Consider the following 17,045-nt stretch of genomic DNA (forward strand, 5'->3'; position numbering starts at 1 on the left):
ATTCTTTGAGAATCCTATCTTCAGACCTATAATTGCCACTCGGAGAGCTGGGAGATCCTTCCTGAGATGCAGGACAGGATGCCTCCACTCTGCCTTTGGGCTCTACCTGACACACCCAGACCACTGGAGTGGGTCTGGAGAAATGACCAGGATATGGTGAGACAGTCTACAATGTGGCATATATGAAAGAAGGCTAGGAGCTGGGTGGACCAAGGAGCATAAGGCTGCTGTCTGCAAATTTCTGGAGAGTTGTCACACAGGGAAGAGATGTCCTTTGGGGGCTCCAGAAGGTAGAGAGATGCTAGGAGTGGGGTTGGGTTTATTTCCTCACCCATCCCTCCATTCATCCATCCATCTACCCATGCATCCAACTTAGTCTGTGCCGGGCATAGAGGATCAATAGGACTGCTTTCACAGGGCATGGGGTAAGGGATCAGAGAAATCAACAGATTTTTGCAATATGGAGGGTTCAGTGCCATCATGGGGTAACATGGGAGGAGGGGGACTACTGAGATTTGAAGGGATCAGGAAAGATGGTCTTTGAAGTGATAATGAAGTAAGATCCTGAAGTATGGGTAGGAGTTAGCCAGGGAGAGAGAGAGATTTTGGCTCACTTGAGGGGAAGACAGAACAGGTTCTCTTGGACGGGCCCTGCGCACTCGACCGGAGCAGGCTGCTCACTTCCTACCTGCCCCTACCCATGGGAGATCAAGGATGGGTAGCCCAACTCCAAGTGATTGAGCAGAACGTGGGCACTGTGTGGGTCTCCACGGTTCCTTTTTCTGCCAAAGCTTTAGGTAACAGCCTTCTCCTGCCTACAAGCTCTGAACATCTGACAGCGAACTTTCACCTGCTGGGCCTTAACAAGCATCACCATTCAGAGCCTCAATTCCTTTTGTAAAAAATAGGGCAATGACCTCACCAAGTCAGTATTTGGCATACTGTTGATGGAACAGAAGACAGTTTTAGTATATCAAAGTACATGAGGTTTTGCCAGTCAAGATAAACTGCCGTAACCAGTAATATATCTGGTTCCAACAAAGGCTTATTTGCTTATGGTATTATGAATATTTTAAGTTTGTTTTAAATGGGTATTAGGAAACACTACCTTTGCATTTAATAGTGATGTAGAGAGAGGAGGGGCAAGATGGCAGAAGAGTAGGGTCCCCAAATCACCTGTCCCCACCAAATTACCTAGATAACCTTCAAATTATCCTGAAAATCTATGAATTCGGCCTGAGATTTAAAGAGAGACCAGCTGGAATGCTACAGTGAGAAGAGTTCGCGCTTCTATCAAGGTAGGAAGACGGGGAAAAAGAAATAAAGAAACAAAAGGCCTCCAAGGGGGAGGGGCCCCGCGAGGAGCCGGGCTGAGGCCGGGGCGAGTGTCCCCAGGACAGGAGAGCCCCGTCCCGGAGACGCAGGAGCTGCACCGACCTTCCCGGGGAAAAGGGGCTCGCAGGGAGGTGGAGCAGGACCCAGGAGGGCGGGGATGCCCTCGGGCTCCCTGGGACACTAACAGAGGAGCTGCGCCCTGGGGAGAGTGCGCCGAGCTCCCTAAGGGCTGCAGCGCGCACGGCGGGAGGAGCTCGGGGTGCTCGGGCGGCGGCTCCGCGGAGGGGGCTGCGCGCCCAGAGCGCGAATCCAACAGCGCAGGCTCCGGAGCACAGGGCGCCGGGACACAGCCCAGGATCCGGCCTCCCCCCGGGACAGGCAGAGGCCGGAGGGCCCAGGACAGCGAGGACGCTCCTGCCCAGAGCTGAGCAGATCAGCGGCCCCGCCCCGGAGCCTCCAGGCCCTGCAGACGGAGAGCTGCGGAGTTACTGCGGGGGCTGAATCCAGGGCTCCAGAGCTGGCCCCGCCACTGGGGCTGTTCCTCCTGCGGCCTCACGGGGTAAACAACCCCCACTGAGCCCTGCACCAGGCAAGGGGCAGAGCAGCTCCCCCAAGTGCTAACACCTGAAAATCAGCACAACAGGCCCCTCCCCCAGAAGACCAGCTAGACGGACAAGTTCCAGGGGAAGTCAAGGGACTTAAAGTACACAGAATCAGAATATGCTCCCCTGTGGTTTTTTGTTGTTGTTGTTGGCTTTTTTGGTGGTTTTTTGTGTGTGTGTGTGGTTTTTTTTTTTTTTTTCTTTTTGATTTGTTTCCTTCCCCACCTTTTTTTTCTTTCTTTTTCTTCCCTTTTTTTTTCTTTTTTTCTTTTTTCTTTTTCTCTTTTCTTTCCCTCCTCTCTTTTTCTCCTTTTCCCAATACAACTTGCTTTTGGCCACTCTGCACTGAGCAAAATGACTAGAAGGAAAACCTCACCTCAAAAGAAAGAATCAGAAACAGTCCTCTCTCCCACAGAGTTACAAAATCTGGATTACAATTCAATGTCAGAAAGCCAATTCAGAAGCACTATTATACAGCTACTGGTGGCTCTAGAAAAAAGCATAAAGGACTCAAGAGACTTCATGACTGCAGAATTTAGAGCTAATCAGGCAGAAATTAAAAATCAATTGAATGAGATGCAATCCAAACTAGAAGTCCTAACGATGAGGGTTAATGAGGTGGAAGAACGAGTGAGTGACATAGAAGACAAGTTGATGGCAAAGAGGGAAACTGAGGAAAAAAGAGACAAAAGACCATGAGGATAGATTAAGGGAAATAAACGACAGCCTGAGGAAGAAAAACCTATGTTTAATTGGGGTTCCCGAGGGCACCGAAAGGGACAGAGGGCCAGAATATGTATTTGAACAAATCCTAGCTGAAAACTTTCCTAATCTGGGAAGGGAAACAAGCATTCAGATCCAGGAAATAGAGAGATCCCCCCCTAAAATAAAAAAAAACCGTTCAACACCTCGACATTTAATAGTGAAGCTTGCAAATTCCAAAGATAAAGAGAAGATCTTTAAAGCAGCAAGAGACAAGAAATCCCTGACTTTTATGGGGAGGAGTATTAGGGTAACAGCAGACCTCTCCACAGAGACCTAGCAGGCCAGAAAGGGCTGGCAGGATATATTCAGGGTCCTAAATGAGAACATGCAACCAAGAATACTTTATCCAGCAAGGCTCTCATTCAAAATGGAAGGAGAGATAAAGAGCTTCCAAGACGGGCAGGAACTGAAAGAATATGTGACCTCCAAACCAGCTCTGCAAGAAATTTTAAGGGGGACTCTTAAAATTCCCCTTTAAGAAGTTCAGTGGAACAATCCACAAAAACAAGGACTGAATAGATATCATGATGACACTAAACTCATATCTCTCAATACTAACTCTGAACGTGAATGGGCTTAATGACCCCATCAAAAGGCACAGGGTTTCAGATTGGATAAAAAAGCAGGACCCATCTATTTGCTGTCTACAAGAGACTCATTTTAGACAGAAGGACACCTACAGCCTGAAAATAAAAGGTTGGAGAACCATTTACCATTCGAATGATCCTCAAAAGAAAGCAGGGGTAGCCATCCTTATATCAGATAAACTAAAATTTACCCTGAAGACTGTAGTGAGAGAAGAAGAGGGACACTATATCATACTTAAAGGATCTATCCACCAAGAGGACTTAACAATCCTCAATATATATGCCCCGAATGTGGGAGCTCCCAAATATTTAAATCAGTTAATAACCAAAGTGAAGAAATAGTTAGATAATAACACACTTATACTTGGTGACTTCAATCTAGCTCTTTCTATACTAGATAGGTCTTCTAAGCACAACATCTCCAAAGAAACGAGAGCTTTAAATGATACACTGGACCAGATGGATTTCACAGATATCTACAGAACTTTACATCCAAACTCAACTGAATACACATTCTTCTCAAGTGCACATGGAACTTTCTCCAGAATAGACCACATACTGGGTCACAAATCGGGTCTGAACCGATACCAAAAGATTGGGATTGTCCCCTGCATATTCTCAGACCATAATGCCTTGAAATTAGAACTAAATCACAACAAGAAGTTTGGAAGGACCTCAAAAACATGGAGGTTAAGGACCATCCTGCTAAAAGATGAAAGGGTCAACCAGGAAATTAAGGAAGAATTAAAAAGATTCATGGAAACTAATGAGAATGAAGATACAACCATTCAAAATCTTTGGGATACAGCAAAAGCAGTCCTAAGGGGGAAATACATTGCAATACAAGCATCCATTCAAAAACTGGAAAGAACTCAAATACAAAAGCTAACCTTACACATAAAGGAGCTAGAGAAAAAACAGCAAATAGATCCTACACCCAGGAGAAGAAGAGAGTTAATAAAGATTCGAGCAGAACTCAACGAAATCGAGACCAGAAGAACTGTGGAACAGATCAACAGAACCAGGAGTTGGTTCTTTGAAAGAATTAATAAGATAGATAAACCATTAGCCAGCCTTATTAAAAAGAAGAGAGAGAAGACTCAAATTAATAAAATCATGAATGAGAAAGGAGAGATCACTACCAACACCAAGGAAATACAAACGATTTTAAAAACATATTATGAACATCTATATGCCAATAAATTAGGCAATCTAGAAGAAATGGACGCATTCCTGGAAAGCCACAAACTACCAAAACTGGACCAGAAAGAAATAGAAAACCTGAACAGGCCAATAGCCAGGGAGGAAATTGAAGCAGTCATCAAAAACCTCCCAAGACACAAAAGTCCAGGGCCAGATGGCTTCCCAGGGGAATTCTATCAAACGTTTAAAGAAGAAACCATACGTATTCTACTAAAGCTGTTTGGAAAGATAGAAAGAGATGGAGTACTTCCAAATTTGTTCTATGAGGCCAGCATCACCTTAATTCCAAAACCAAAGACCCCACCAAAAAGGAGAATTACAGACCAATATCCCTGATGAACATGGATGCAAAAATTCTCAACAAGATACTGGCCAATAGGATCCAACAACACATTAAGAAAATTATTCACCATGACCAAGTAGGATTTATCCCCGGGACACAAGGCTGGTTCAACACTCGTAAAACTATCAGTGTGATTCATCATATCAGCAAGAGAAAAACCAAGAACCATATGATCCTCTCATTAGATGCAGAGAAAGCATTTGACAAAATACAGCATCCATTCCTGATCAAAACTCTTCAGAGTGTAGGGATAGAGGGAACATTCCTCAACATCTTAAAAGCCATCTACAAAAAGCCCACAGCAAATATCATTCTCAATGGGGAAGCACTGGGAGCCTTTCCCCTAAGATCAGGAACAAGACAGGGATGTCCACTCTCACCACTGCTATTCAACATAGTACTGGAAGTCCTAGGCTCAGCAATCAGACAACAAAAAGACATTAAAGGCATTCAAATTGGCAAAGAAGTCAAACTCTCCCTCTTCGCCAATGACATGATACTCTACATAGAAAACCCAAAAGTCTCCACCCTAAGATTGCTAAAACTTATACAGCAATTTGGTAGCGTGGCAGGATACAAAATCAATGCCCAGAAATCAGTGGCATTTCTATACACTAACAATGAGACTGAAGAAAGAGAAATTAAGGAGTCAATCCCATTTACAATTGCACCCAAAAGCATAAGATACCTAGGCATAAACCTAACCAAAGAGGTAAAGGATCTATACCCTAAAAACTATAGAACACTTCTGAAAGAAATTGAGGAAGACACAGAGATGGACAAATATTCCATGCTCATGGATTAGCAGAATTAATATTGTGAAAATGTCAATGTTACCCAGGGCAATGTACACGTTTAATGCAATCCCTATCAAAATACCATGGACTTTCTTCAGAGAGTTAGAACAAATTATTTTAAGATTTGTGTGGAATCAGAAAAGACCCCGAATAGCCAGGGGAATTTTAAAAAAAGAAAACCTTTTCTGGGGGCATCACAATGCCAGATTTCAGGTTGTACTACAAAGCTGTGGTCATCAAGACAGTGTGGTACTGGCACAAAAACAGACACATAGATCAATGGAACAGAATAGAGAATCCAGAAGTGGACCCTGAACTTTATGGTCAACTAATATTCGATAAAGGAGGAAAGACTATCCATTGGAAGAAAGTCTCTTCAATAAATGGTGCTGGGAAAATTGGACATCCACATGCAGAAGAATGAAACTAGACCACTCTCTTTCACCATACACAAAGATAAACTCAAAATGGATGAAAGATCTAAATGTGATCCAAGATTCCATCAAAATCCTAGAGGAGAACACAGGTAACACCCTTTTTGAACTTCGCCACAGTAACTTTTTGCAAGATACATCCACGAAGGCAAAAGAAACAAAAGCAAAAATGAACTATTGGGACTTCATCAAGATAAGAAGCTTTTGCACAGCAAAGGATACAGTCAACAAAACTCAAAAACAACCTACAGAATGGGAGAAGATATTTGCAAATGACGTATCAGATAAAGGGCTAGTTTCCAAGATCTATAAAGAACTTCTTAAACTCAACACCAAACAAACAAACAATCCAATCATGAAATGGGCAAAAGACATGAAGAGAAATCTCACAGAGGAAGACATAGACATGGCCAACACGCACATAAGAAAATGCTCTGCATCACTTGCCATCATGGAAATACAAATCAAAACCACAATGAGAGACCACCTCACACCAGTGAGAATGGGGAAGGATGCAGAGAAAAGGGAACCCTCTTACACTGTTGGTGGGAATGTGAACTGGTGCAGCCACTCTGGAAAACTGTGTGGAGGTTCCTCAAAGAGTTAAAAATAGACCTGCCCTACTACCCAGCAATTGCACTATTGGGGATTTACCCCAAAGATACAGATGCAATGAAACGCGGGGACCCCTGCACCCCGATGTTTCTAGCAGCAATGTCCACAATAGCCAAACTGGAAGGAGCCTCGGTGTCCATCGAAAGATGAATGGATAAAGAAGATGTGGTTTATGTATACAATGGAATATTCCTCAGCCATTAGAAACGACAAATACCCACCATTTGCTTCAACGTGGATGGAACTGGAGGGTATTATGCTGAGTGAAGTAAGTCAATTGGAGAAGGACAAACATTATATGTTCTCATTCATTTGGGGAATATAAATAATAGTGAAAGCGAATATAAGGGAAGGGAGAAGAAATGTGTGGGAAATATCAGAAAGGGAGACAGAACATAAAGACTCCTAACTCTGGGAAATGAACTAGGGGTGGTGGAAGGGGAGGTGGGTGGGGGTGAATGGGTGACGGGCACTGCGGGGGGGGGCACTTGGCGGGATGAGCACTGGGTGTTATTCTGTATGTTGGTAAATTGAACACCAATAAAAAATAAATTTATTAAAAAAATAGTGATGTAAACATTTTAGTTCTGCAAGGTTAAATGTCTAGGATAGGATCCTTTTTATTTTTTTTATTTTTATCTTTTATTTAAGATTTTATTAAAAAAAAGATTTTATTTATTTATTCATATGGAGGGGGGCGGACACAGGCAGAGGGAGAAGGAGGTCCATGCAGGGAGCCCGACGTGGGACTTGATCCTGGAGCTCCAGGATCAGGCCCTGGGCTGGAGGCAGTGCCAAACCACTGAGCCACCAGGGCTGCCCCCCCCCCCCCCTTTTAAAATACTTTTATTTATCTGTGAGAGACACAGAGAGAGAGAGGCAGAGGGAGAAGCAGGCTCCACGTTGGGAGCCCGTTGTGGGACTCGATCCTGGGACTCCAGGATCATTCCCGAAGCCGAAGGCAGGCGCTCAACCGCTGAGCCACCCAGGCGTCCCCGAATATAGGATCCTGAGATGGGAAAAGGACATTGGAGAATGACTACATTAGTAGCACTTTAATGTTAGGTAATAACAATGAGCCCATACTGGTTGGTTTTGATGGACAGACCATCTTACAGTCTTCGTGTGGTACCACAGGGGCAGGGAGGGTAATACAGGAACTCTGTGCTGTCTGCTCACTTGTTCTATAAATCTAAAACTCTTCTGAAAAATAATTTAAAAAGAGAATTTGAAGAAAAATATTAAGTACTAACTTTCTCCTCAGCTGGCATGCAGATACGACAAAAACTAAGGTGCTGAGTGAAGCCGGGAAAAACAAGTTCATGATCTCAAAACCTTGTCCTCTACTCCAGATACCATTACTGTTCCTCCCCACATAGCCCAGGGGGTGGGGGGCTGCAATCCACTCCCTGACTTGGCTACCCAGACCTTGGGACCCAGAATTGTGGGAACATGCTGAACGGACGAGACCGTGGGGGCATCGGTCTCCTTCAGCTAAAGGAGCAGTGCCTCGGGAAGGCTGAGTGGGTGCCTGCATCCAGCCACCTGGGAATTCTAGCATGTACGCAGGCCAAGAAAAGTCTCCCGAGAGGGTTTCTTTTAAAATATATAACTTTATTTTGGTTGCAGAGATTTTCGTAAGCATTCGGTTCACAGAAAAGTCATTACAAAATAACAAAGGCAGCATTTTGTACAGCGACTCACATTGGGGCCACCAGAGAAGTGCAAAGGACAGTGCTGGGGATGGGAGGGGCCGGCGCTCTTGTGCCCAAAGTCCCCAGAGAGAAGCCAGTGCTCCTGGCTCCCTCTAGCTACCCCCTTCCACCCTGCCCAGGAGAGCAGCACCAAGGGCCTGGCACAACCAGCCTGGGAAGCCACTGGCAAGGTGCACAACAGCCACCCCGACAGGCTGGCGAAGGCCCTGCATGAAAGGCCGAGTGGGAGGGGGGTTGCTCCGGCTGAGCCAGTCCTGCATTCAGCCCCCCATCCTCAAGCGGGTGGGATCTGAGCCCACCTGGCGCTGGAACCCTGACACATTCACAGTACGGTTCCGTAAAGCCCTTTGGGAGGCCCTTCCTCCCCTCACTCAGGCTACTAACCCTACCCCACCCCTGGGCTAGGAACTGGGGACAGACCGTGAGACCTGGTCCTGCTCTCCAGGAGCTCACAGGCAGGTGAGTGGGACAGGGATGGACCCAGAAAACTCCAAAGCAAGGCAGAAAGTGCTCAGTACCTGAGAGGGAGCAGAGAAAGGGCAGCAGAGCCTCAGAGGAGGAAGAGCATTGTCACTGTAGGGAGGGGAGCTCTGGAGAAGGCAGTGTCTCAGCTAAACCTCACAGACTAGGTGGGACATGGACAGGTGCAGATGGCAAGGGCATGCCAAGAAGGGGACAGAGCACGGGCCAAGGCACAGAGTGGGGAACCGTGGTAGGTCAGTGACGCAGGCAGTTATCCATGAGAGCACGGATACAGACAAGGGGTCCTGGGCGCCTCCATCTCCAGAAGTCTGGTGCCAGGAGGAGCAGCTAGTAGGGGCATGTGCAGACTCTGAACCCCCGTGCTGCAGGCCCCGAGTTCGGGAGCTCCCTGAGGGCAGAGTGGAGTCTTGTGCATCCCTGCCCTTCCCAGCCTGGCACCTAGGCTGCTCAAAGGAGGCCTTCTCCACACTGCCCTTCTGTTTCAGCATGTCCCTGGTCATCCCGGGGGCAGCCATTCCAGAAGGGCTCCCAGTCCCCCTCATGGTCCATGTTCAAGTCTCAACTCCTCTAGCCTCTGCAGACCGCCGGGAGGGGGTGGCCGTGGCCTTGCGGGCATCAAGACGGGTCCAGGAAAGGGAAGCCTCTGGGGCTCTCTCCACCCCACTAGAATCACCTCCTCCCTCAGGAGTCCATCTGCTCCTTCCTGACAAGAGTCCAGGTTTGGTGTGTGTAAAATAAAACTTCCTTGTCATTTAAACAGACTCAACTAAAGCTTTAGTATCAATTTTCCCCAACTCTTCATAACCTCTATAAGAACTTCAGTGACAGGAAACCCACCCATCTCTCTCTTTCTTCGTCCCCAGGAAGCCAGTTTTCTCTGGGGTTCAGGGAGGCGGAGGACCAAGAGGGGCCCAGAGTCCCTCAGATGCTGCTTCTTCCATCCTGACGCTGCCTTTACCTCCTGGCTCAGCTGAACACCCATCAGAGCCTAGCGCGGGGTGTGGGGCTGCTGCTCCTGGAGTCTGGACAGCCCTCCAGTCGCCCCACTCCATGGCTCCCATCCTTACAGAATGGTGCAGAAGACGCTGCGGTTGCTGTGGTAACCACCTTCCACACGGGCTGTGATCCTAGTCGCCATGGCTGTCACCTTCTGCCCACTGTGGGCTGCAGAGGGCCCTCGGAGAGAGCTTTCCAGGTGAGGCCGGGCTGGTGGGTTCACCAGGCGCCATGTGTCAGACCTGGGGGTGCAAAATGCCAGTCCATGAACTCTGAGAGTCTGGAGCATTTGCTGAATGCCCTGACAATCTCACCTTTGGCTTGAGCTCACCGGGTCCAGCCAGGTGTAGGTGCTGCCTCCAAGTTAGTGATAAGGCTCAAGGAGGTGGGCACGTGTGGAGCTAAGAGGCAAAAGTCCTGCATTCTGGCTCCAGCTGTGCTTTCAACTCTGCACGTAACCTTGGACCAGTTCCCTCTATAAGCTTCAATCTCCCTGTCTCTATAAGGACCTGGAGAACATCAGGGACTTTCTCCTCTTCCATTCTTCCCCTCTCCTGGTGTATGACACGCATGAGGATGGCAGCTTTATTCACAGTCACCTGAAACTTGAGACTACGTACGTACCCTTCAGCTCATGGTTGGGCAAACTGTGGTGCATCCATATGATGGAATGCCACTCAGCAACAAAAAGAGTGAATGAACCGTGACACCACGGGCAAATCTCAGGTGCATCAGGCTAAATGAGAGAAGCCAGACTCGAAAGACTATATACTGTATGATTTCCGTTTTTATATGACATTCTAGAAACCATAAATCTAAAAAAAAAATCTAAAAAAATTAAAAAAAAAAAAAAAGAAACCATAAATCTATAGGGGACAGAAGTTGGTGAGTTCTTATGGAGATTATGAAGGGTCAGGGAAAGCTCTGGTCAGGGCTTTCTGTCATTTGAGTTATAAGGAACCACCTCTTATACCAAATCCTAAATTCTTTAAGCCACTGACAGTGTTTTCTGCATTTTTTTAAAAGATTTTATTTATTTATTCATGAGACACACAGAGAGAGAGGGAGAGACACAGGCAGAGGGAGAAGCTCCCTGCAGGGAGCCCGATGTGGGACTCGATCCCAGGACTCCAGGATCACATCCTGGGCTGAGGCAGGCACTACACTGCTGAGCCACCCGGGTGTCCCTCTTCTGCACATTCTTATGATGATTATGTTACAATGAGAAGGACTGTAAAGGTGTGGATAGTTAGAAGCTGGCTATGTAGGCTAAGTGAGGAGCCTGGAGGTATGTTCAAAGAATTGCCAGCATTTGAGTTTGGAAGCAGAAAGCGAGCCTGGAAAGGAAAAATTAGGACTCAACGGTGCACAGTGGATAATGCCAGGCTGACAGGTCTGTGCTATCTGTATCCTGCGGTCTCCACAGTGGCAGGAGGAAGCAGACTACTGGGAGTCCGTGATATGATCTGCTGGGATGTGGGCAGAAAAGATTAGAATTTCTCTTTTTTTATAAGTATACTATGTGAGGTTTCCTCAAAACTGTTTTTACTGAAACTGTATATAATTTAAAAAAGAGTAGCGATCACTATTGTAGAATAGGGGGATCCCTCAGACCATGGATGTGACATGACCAAGAGCTGATTTAGACAGATTAATCTGGCAGGATGCACAGGACAGCCTGCAGGGGTGGGGCGGGGTGACCAGGCAGGAGGCTGGCGCCGCAGGACAGGGCTATTCACGGTGGATGAGTGACACCGCCAGCACCGGGATAATGATCGTTACCTTCGTAACCAGGCTAGCAGAGCACCACACAAGCAGAACCGAGTCCATCCATACACAAGTGCAACAGCATCCTGGCAACAGGCCACAGGTCAGGGTGAGGGGTGCTGAGACACGAACAGGGGTGATGGCCATTGGGAAGAGGAGGTGTCAGAATTGAGAGGCCCTAGTAACTGCGTGACTGAACTCTGATGTTGGGAGAAGTTGGTCGCAGAGGTCTTGCTGCCAGAACAGAGTGGGGAGGGATGGGGATATCACTGAAAGGGGGTACAGGGAAGGATGGTGAGGGGTTCGGGGCAGAGGAGTGTGAAGCCATGGTGCCACGCAGAGGCAGAGGCAGTAAAACCAAGTGAGAGCAGCAGCACCAGGTAGTTAACATTTTTGGAATACCCCAGACTGTCTGCTAGGTCATGGGACCTGATTTTATTGTAAATCGGTGCCACAATGCGGACATTAGTAAGTGGACTTCACTGAGGCTCCAGCTGGTGAGTAGCTTGCCCGAGGTTCCACAGCCAGTGGCTGGCAGAGCTGAGGTCTGCAGCTCGTTAAAGCCCGTTTCCTCCCAGGGAGGCGGGCGCAGGGCCTCAGCACCAACTGGCATGACCTGATCAGGGCCGAAAGCTGGCAGGACCACAGGGAGCAAAGGGAGCCACGGTCGCTGGGCCTGGCTTCTTTAGTGACCTCACCGTGGTTCTGGAAGACCACAGGCAGACCCCAGACACTTACTTTTTTTTGAAGACCAAGAACTTGTTGTTCTGCAGGATACATTCTCGGTTGTTTGAGATCTGCTGAAAGATGGTCTTGCTGGTCTTGCCCTGGAAGATGATGTTCTCCTGCACCAGGGCCTTGGCGCGGCCCCGCACTGCAATGCCATAGGCCCGGAATGAATGGATCCGGTTCTTTATCACCTGGAAGAGACAGTCAGTCTGTCATACCTCAGGGACTGTGGGGAGCCAGGTAAGGCAAACATCAGTTATAAAACTGAGGGGCGAGAGCACACTAGGTAGGGCAGCACTGAGCCCTGGGAGCTCAGGGAAGGGCGGTGGAGATCAGGGCAGGCTTCCTGAAGGAGATGGCGGGTAAGCTGCAGGAGCTTACCAGGTGCAGCGCAGAGGACAGCTGCTCTAGGGTGAAGGAGCAACATGCAGAGGCCTGGCAGGGAGGGGAGGTTGTACCAGAGGCAAGGACCCTGGCACCCTGACCGAGGCAACAGCGTGTCCCCCATCCCTTCCTCAGTATTCACAGGTTGAGCCAACAAATTCTTTACTCCTCGCCTAAGTCACTACTCATGAAGCTGCAGAGCCAAAGAGAGGCTTTGGGATGGTAATTTCCCAAGTGCAGGGACGGGGTGGGTCGGGCTCAACAGAAAACCCTAGTACCCAGTACAGTGCTTTCCAAAAAAGGGAGCTCAGAGCTCACCTCTGGGGAGCAGATGCAAAACATACTGTGGGAAGTGCTCTTTGAAGTGGGGGTGGGCATGAGCGCCCGATGTCCAGAAAAGGAGTACCTCAGCCTCTTGAAAAAAGTGACGGCCCAGCTATAGGACTGAGGTAGAGAAAGGGGAAAAGGCGATGCCGGGTATATAGGGAGCAGTGTGCACACAGGGCCTCTTCATTAAGCACCTACTGCATACTAGGTCCTGTGGGAGACTGTTCTGTTAGGAGAGGGCTGAAAGAGCTCTGAGCTTGACCTGGAGACCACAGAGATGCCCCCAGGAGCACCCGCACCCTGGCTCCCTGCTGGGGACTCCTGTCTGTCCTTCAGGGCTCAGTGCATGTGCTCCTCTCATGTGAAGCCCCGCTGCGTCTCCCAGGCTGGGTGTGGGCAGGAGGAATGTCGTCCCTGTGGTGCTGAGTGCTTCGGGCTTCTCAGGAGCGAGAGTACGAGGGCTGTCCTAGGGCTGAGCCCTGTGCTGGCACCACGCAGCGTACACACACACACACACACACACACACACACCTTTGTGTCGGACCTGGGCAAGAGCTGCAGCCCGCTGCCCCGGTTGCCAATGATGTCATTTTCAATGACCACGGTGCTGTCACCCTTGGTGATGATGCCGTGACCTCTGTTGTCATAGATACCGTTGCCCCGGAGCTCCACCTTGCACTGGGCCTCGACCTTGACCCCACTCTGGCGGTTGCAGGAGATGCTGTTGTTGGTCACGCGGGTGAGCTGGCCGCTCTGGGCCACGGTGATACCTCTGTCCCCGTTAGCGTGGATCACATTGGTGACGACGTGCAGCGCCTCACTGCTCTGGACGTAGAGGCCTGAGGCTATGGGGTGGAAAGGGTTGGGGAGTAGTCAGGAAAAACTTTCGTGGAACTGTGCACCCCAGGAGAGAAGTGGGGAAGAAGAGGCAGCGACACTCAGAACCAGCCCCTGGGAGTTACACATCTTTTAAGACGGCTGACAAACTGAGCAGGAGGAAAGCCAGGAACAAGGAAGTGCTGTTCCTTCTGAACAAAGTGCTTAGGAAACAGAAAAGTGATGCCAGACTCCTTGGGCTCAGCTGCTCGTGCCACCCAGGCTCTCCTCCTGTGCTCGCGCACCTCCCAGGTCACCATCCTCCTGCTATTTGCACCTCCTGCGACGGGGTGCTCACTACCTGTTAAAGCTGCCCATTCCACCTCCACAGAGTTGGAATCTGCCTCCTGATTGTTTTGGGACATACTCTTCATAAGGGAAATTCTGTAATTTTTGAATACAAAAATTTATAAGCTAAATATCTAAAATATATTAGAATTTTGAAAAGAAAATGGTATCTGGGATTGTATATGCTTAGAGACACTACAACGCTTTTAGAAAAGCAGCATAAAAATCAGCAGGCTTAGAGCCACATGACTTGGTCAGGAAGAGACAGTGTGGCAGGGGGACCCGGGGGTGAAGAGGACAATGACTCCCCAGTGGTGACATGCACCCAGCATGAGAGCAAGAGGCACTGGCAGTGCTGGGATGGAGGGGGTGTGCAGAGGCCAACAGTGGTCCTAGGGGAGCCAGGAGTCTGCAAGTTCCAGCCACCTGCCTGCCACTTCTCCTGTCCTGATGGAGAAGAGCAAATATAAATCAAGTCTCTGTGAATTTATGTGACTTTGCCTGTCCCTCAGGGCCATACGGGGAAAACCCTGAGCTGGGAGGGGACAGAACTCGTTTTCTGCTGGCTCCCACTCTCCCTGCCCTCTGCTGTTCCCAGGGCAGGAGCCTCCGTCGGGAGCCCTGGCCTTGGATCAACTCTGTACATTCCCACCACTCCCCCTCGTCTCAATTCAATAAACAATGAATGAATGTTAGTTTTTATCCAGTTTAAGATAACTGGATAACCCTTATTCTCTGTATAACAAAAAAAAATTGCCAGTTAAACCATGATATGCCATCAATAGCAAATGCATGTCCTTAGATGTTAAGATGTGGACAAAGTGTCCTAGAATGAGTTAGAAACATGTATGTGGGGTATGGGACTCGGTGGGGCACCGACAGTGACAGCGATGAGGTTCAGCTCCTTGCCTCATGTTCAGAGCCTATCAGAGCTGACAAAACAGCCACAGAAAACAGCTCCCGTCCCAGGGCCCCCAGTAAGTGAGAGGGTAAGGATGGAGGGCACATTCACAGTGGGCTTTGAACTTCAAGTTGTTTGGGCTGTGTAGATGGGGGAAAGGGAATTTCAGGCAACAGAAATAGCAAGAGCTAGGCAGGACTGGAGGTCAGGAAAGAATGGATTTACATTCAGGAAAGAATGTAAATCCAGAGGTCTGGGGTATCAGGTGAAAGGCCAAAAAAGCGAGAAGGGTACCTACGGCAGTGTGAGCACGGAAGGCTCTGGAGCAGGGACACACTCACCTCCATTGTGGTTAATACTGTTTGACTCAACGAGAGCTATGGTGACAGGCCGGCGCAGCGGGTCGTCATCCTTCTCCAGCTCCGGCTCCCAAAGGATGGCATCTCCGTCCTCACTGAAGTTCTCCTGGGCTCCATGACCTCCAGGGAACTCACCAGAACCATCTTTTTGGCTAAACACTGCCACTCCATACAGGCCATTGTAGCTGACGTGGTTACTGGTGACGTGGGGCAGGCTGGACGACATCATCCACACACCACAGCCCTTATTAGCTGGGACAGGAAAAGGAGCTGGTCACGGGCCCTGAGCAGTGGGGGAGGCAGCCCCAGTGTCTCCCCAAGAGGGGAAGCAAAGATGGCACCGGCCTTGGAGACAGAGGCTCTGGTAAGCTAATGGCCTTGGGTAAGTCACTCTATGGCTGGAGGCTTCTCCTTCATATAAGAGGGTAACAATCAGGTCAGTCTCACAACCAGAATCATCCCATAGGGTGTAAAAGTGCTCTGGGAACAGTGAAGGCCCCACTTCCAGGTCAGAAGCACACAAGCCCAGAGGGACAGTGCCAAAGGGACCTCAGAGTTCATCCAGCGCAACCCCATCCTGCAGAGAGATGGAGGTGGCCTCTGAGTCCTAGCCCTACCACTTCCTAGCTACGTGACCTTGAGCAGATTATAGACTCTCCGTGTCTCAGTTTTCTTATCTGTACAATGACCGTATCTACCTCAGAAGGCAGTCAGGAGGTTTGAATATGATAGTGCATATAAAGCACCTAGCAAAGAACACATGTCAGCTATTATTATTAGAGCTGCAGTCCAGAGGGTAAGGCTTTGCTCGAAGTCACACATGAGTGAGAACAGTCTCCTTTCTAGGGCTATCCTAGTTCTTCTTCTATTAGATTTCTAGTTCTTTGGATCAGAAGAAAGGTAAGAGTTAGATGCCCATGCGTCAGAGCCTCAATGGCCCTGTCCTCACACAACTCCCACCTTCTGCTATTTTAAATGGGGATGAAGCTCTCTGTTTTGCTGACCCCTTGGGTTACAAGGAGATTTAGTAGTGGCTTTTGTATTCTGAGAGGGGCTGTGTGGCTGTGGCCTGAGACTGACACTGTCCTTCAGGGCGTATTTGCGGCCCAGGGACAGGCAGTGACTTTCTCCGCACTCACCAGCTAGAGACGGAACCTGGGCTCCCTGCCTCCCTGGCTGGGCTGGACCCCAGACCCCTTCCCCCAGGAATGGGCGCCTCACCATAGATGGTGTTTCCTTCTATTAGCCCTTTGCCTTCATCCCCCACAACCACGCCATCGGAGTAGCCAAAACAGATGAGGTTGCTCCTGAGGACCGGGACTCCTCCACGGCGGATGTCTACACCTCCCCATTGGTTCTCACGGATGACATTTTCTACGGAAAGGCAAAGGAGAGGATCAAGACCCAAGGGCCACCCACAGTGGCCATGAGGATTGGACAGCTTGGAAAGGACCTTCTGGACCAGGACACCCAGGCTGCACCCTGTCAACAGCACCCTGAATCTTGCCTGGTGCTTGACTTTGCAGGGACTGGAGTGCT

At 48.9% G+C, this 17,045-nt stretch overlaps 1 protein-coding gene across 3 annotated transcripts in view; it reads right to left on the reverse strand.

The window, feature by feature from the left end:
* Positions 1-8,274: 8,274 nt before the first annotated feature.
* FBXO10 (F-box protein 10) overlaps positions 8,275-17,045 on the reverse strand; it is a 63,073-nt gene continuing 54,302 nt past the window's right edge. For all 3 annotated transcript variants that reach the window (XM_049116285.1, XM_035696953.2, XM_025432292.3), the window contains 5 exons: positions 16,728-16,880; positions 15,489-15,758; positions 13,614-13,927; positions 12,381-12,562; positions 8,275-10,117 (listed from right to left, as the gene is read on the reverse strand). In XM_049116285.1, coding sequence (XP_048972242.1) covers positions 9,943-10,117; positions 12,381-12,562; positions 13,614-13,927; positions 15,489-15,758; positions 16,728-16,880 — 1,094 coding nt within the window. In that variant the 3' untranslated portion in view covers positions 8,275-9,942. The remainder of the gene's footprint in view (positions 10,118-12,380; positions 12,563-13,613; positions 13,928-15,488; positions 15,759-16,727; positions 16,881-17,045) is intronic.

This window comes from Canis lupus, chromosome 11, assembly GCF_003254725.2.
Source record: "Canis lupus dingo isolate Sandy chromosome 11, ASM325472v2, whole genome shotgun sequence".
Classification (NCBI taxonomy): Eukaryota; Metazoa; Chordata; class Mammalia; order Carnivora; family Canidae; genus Canis; species Canis lupus.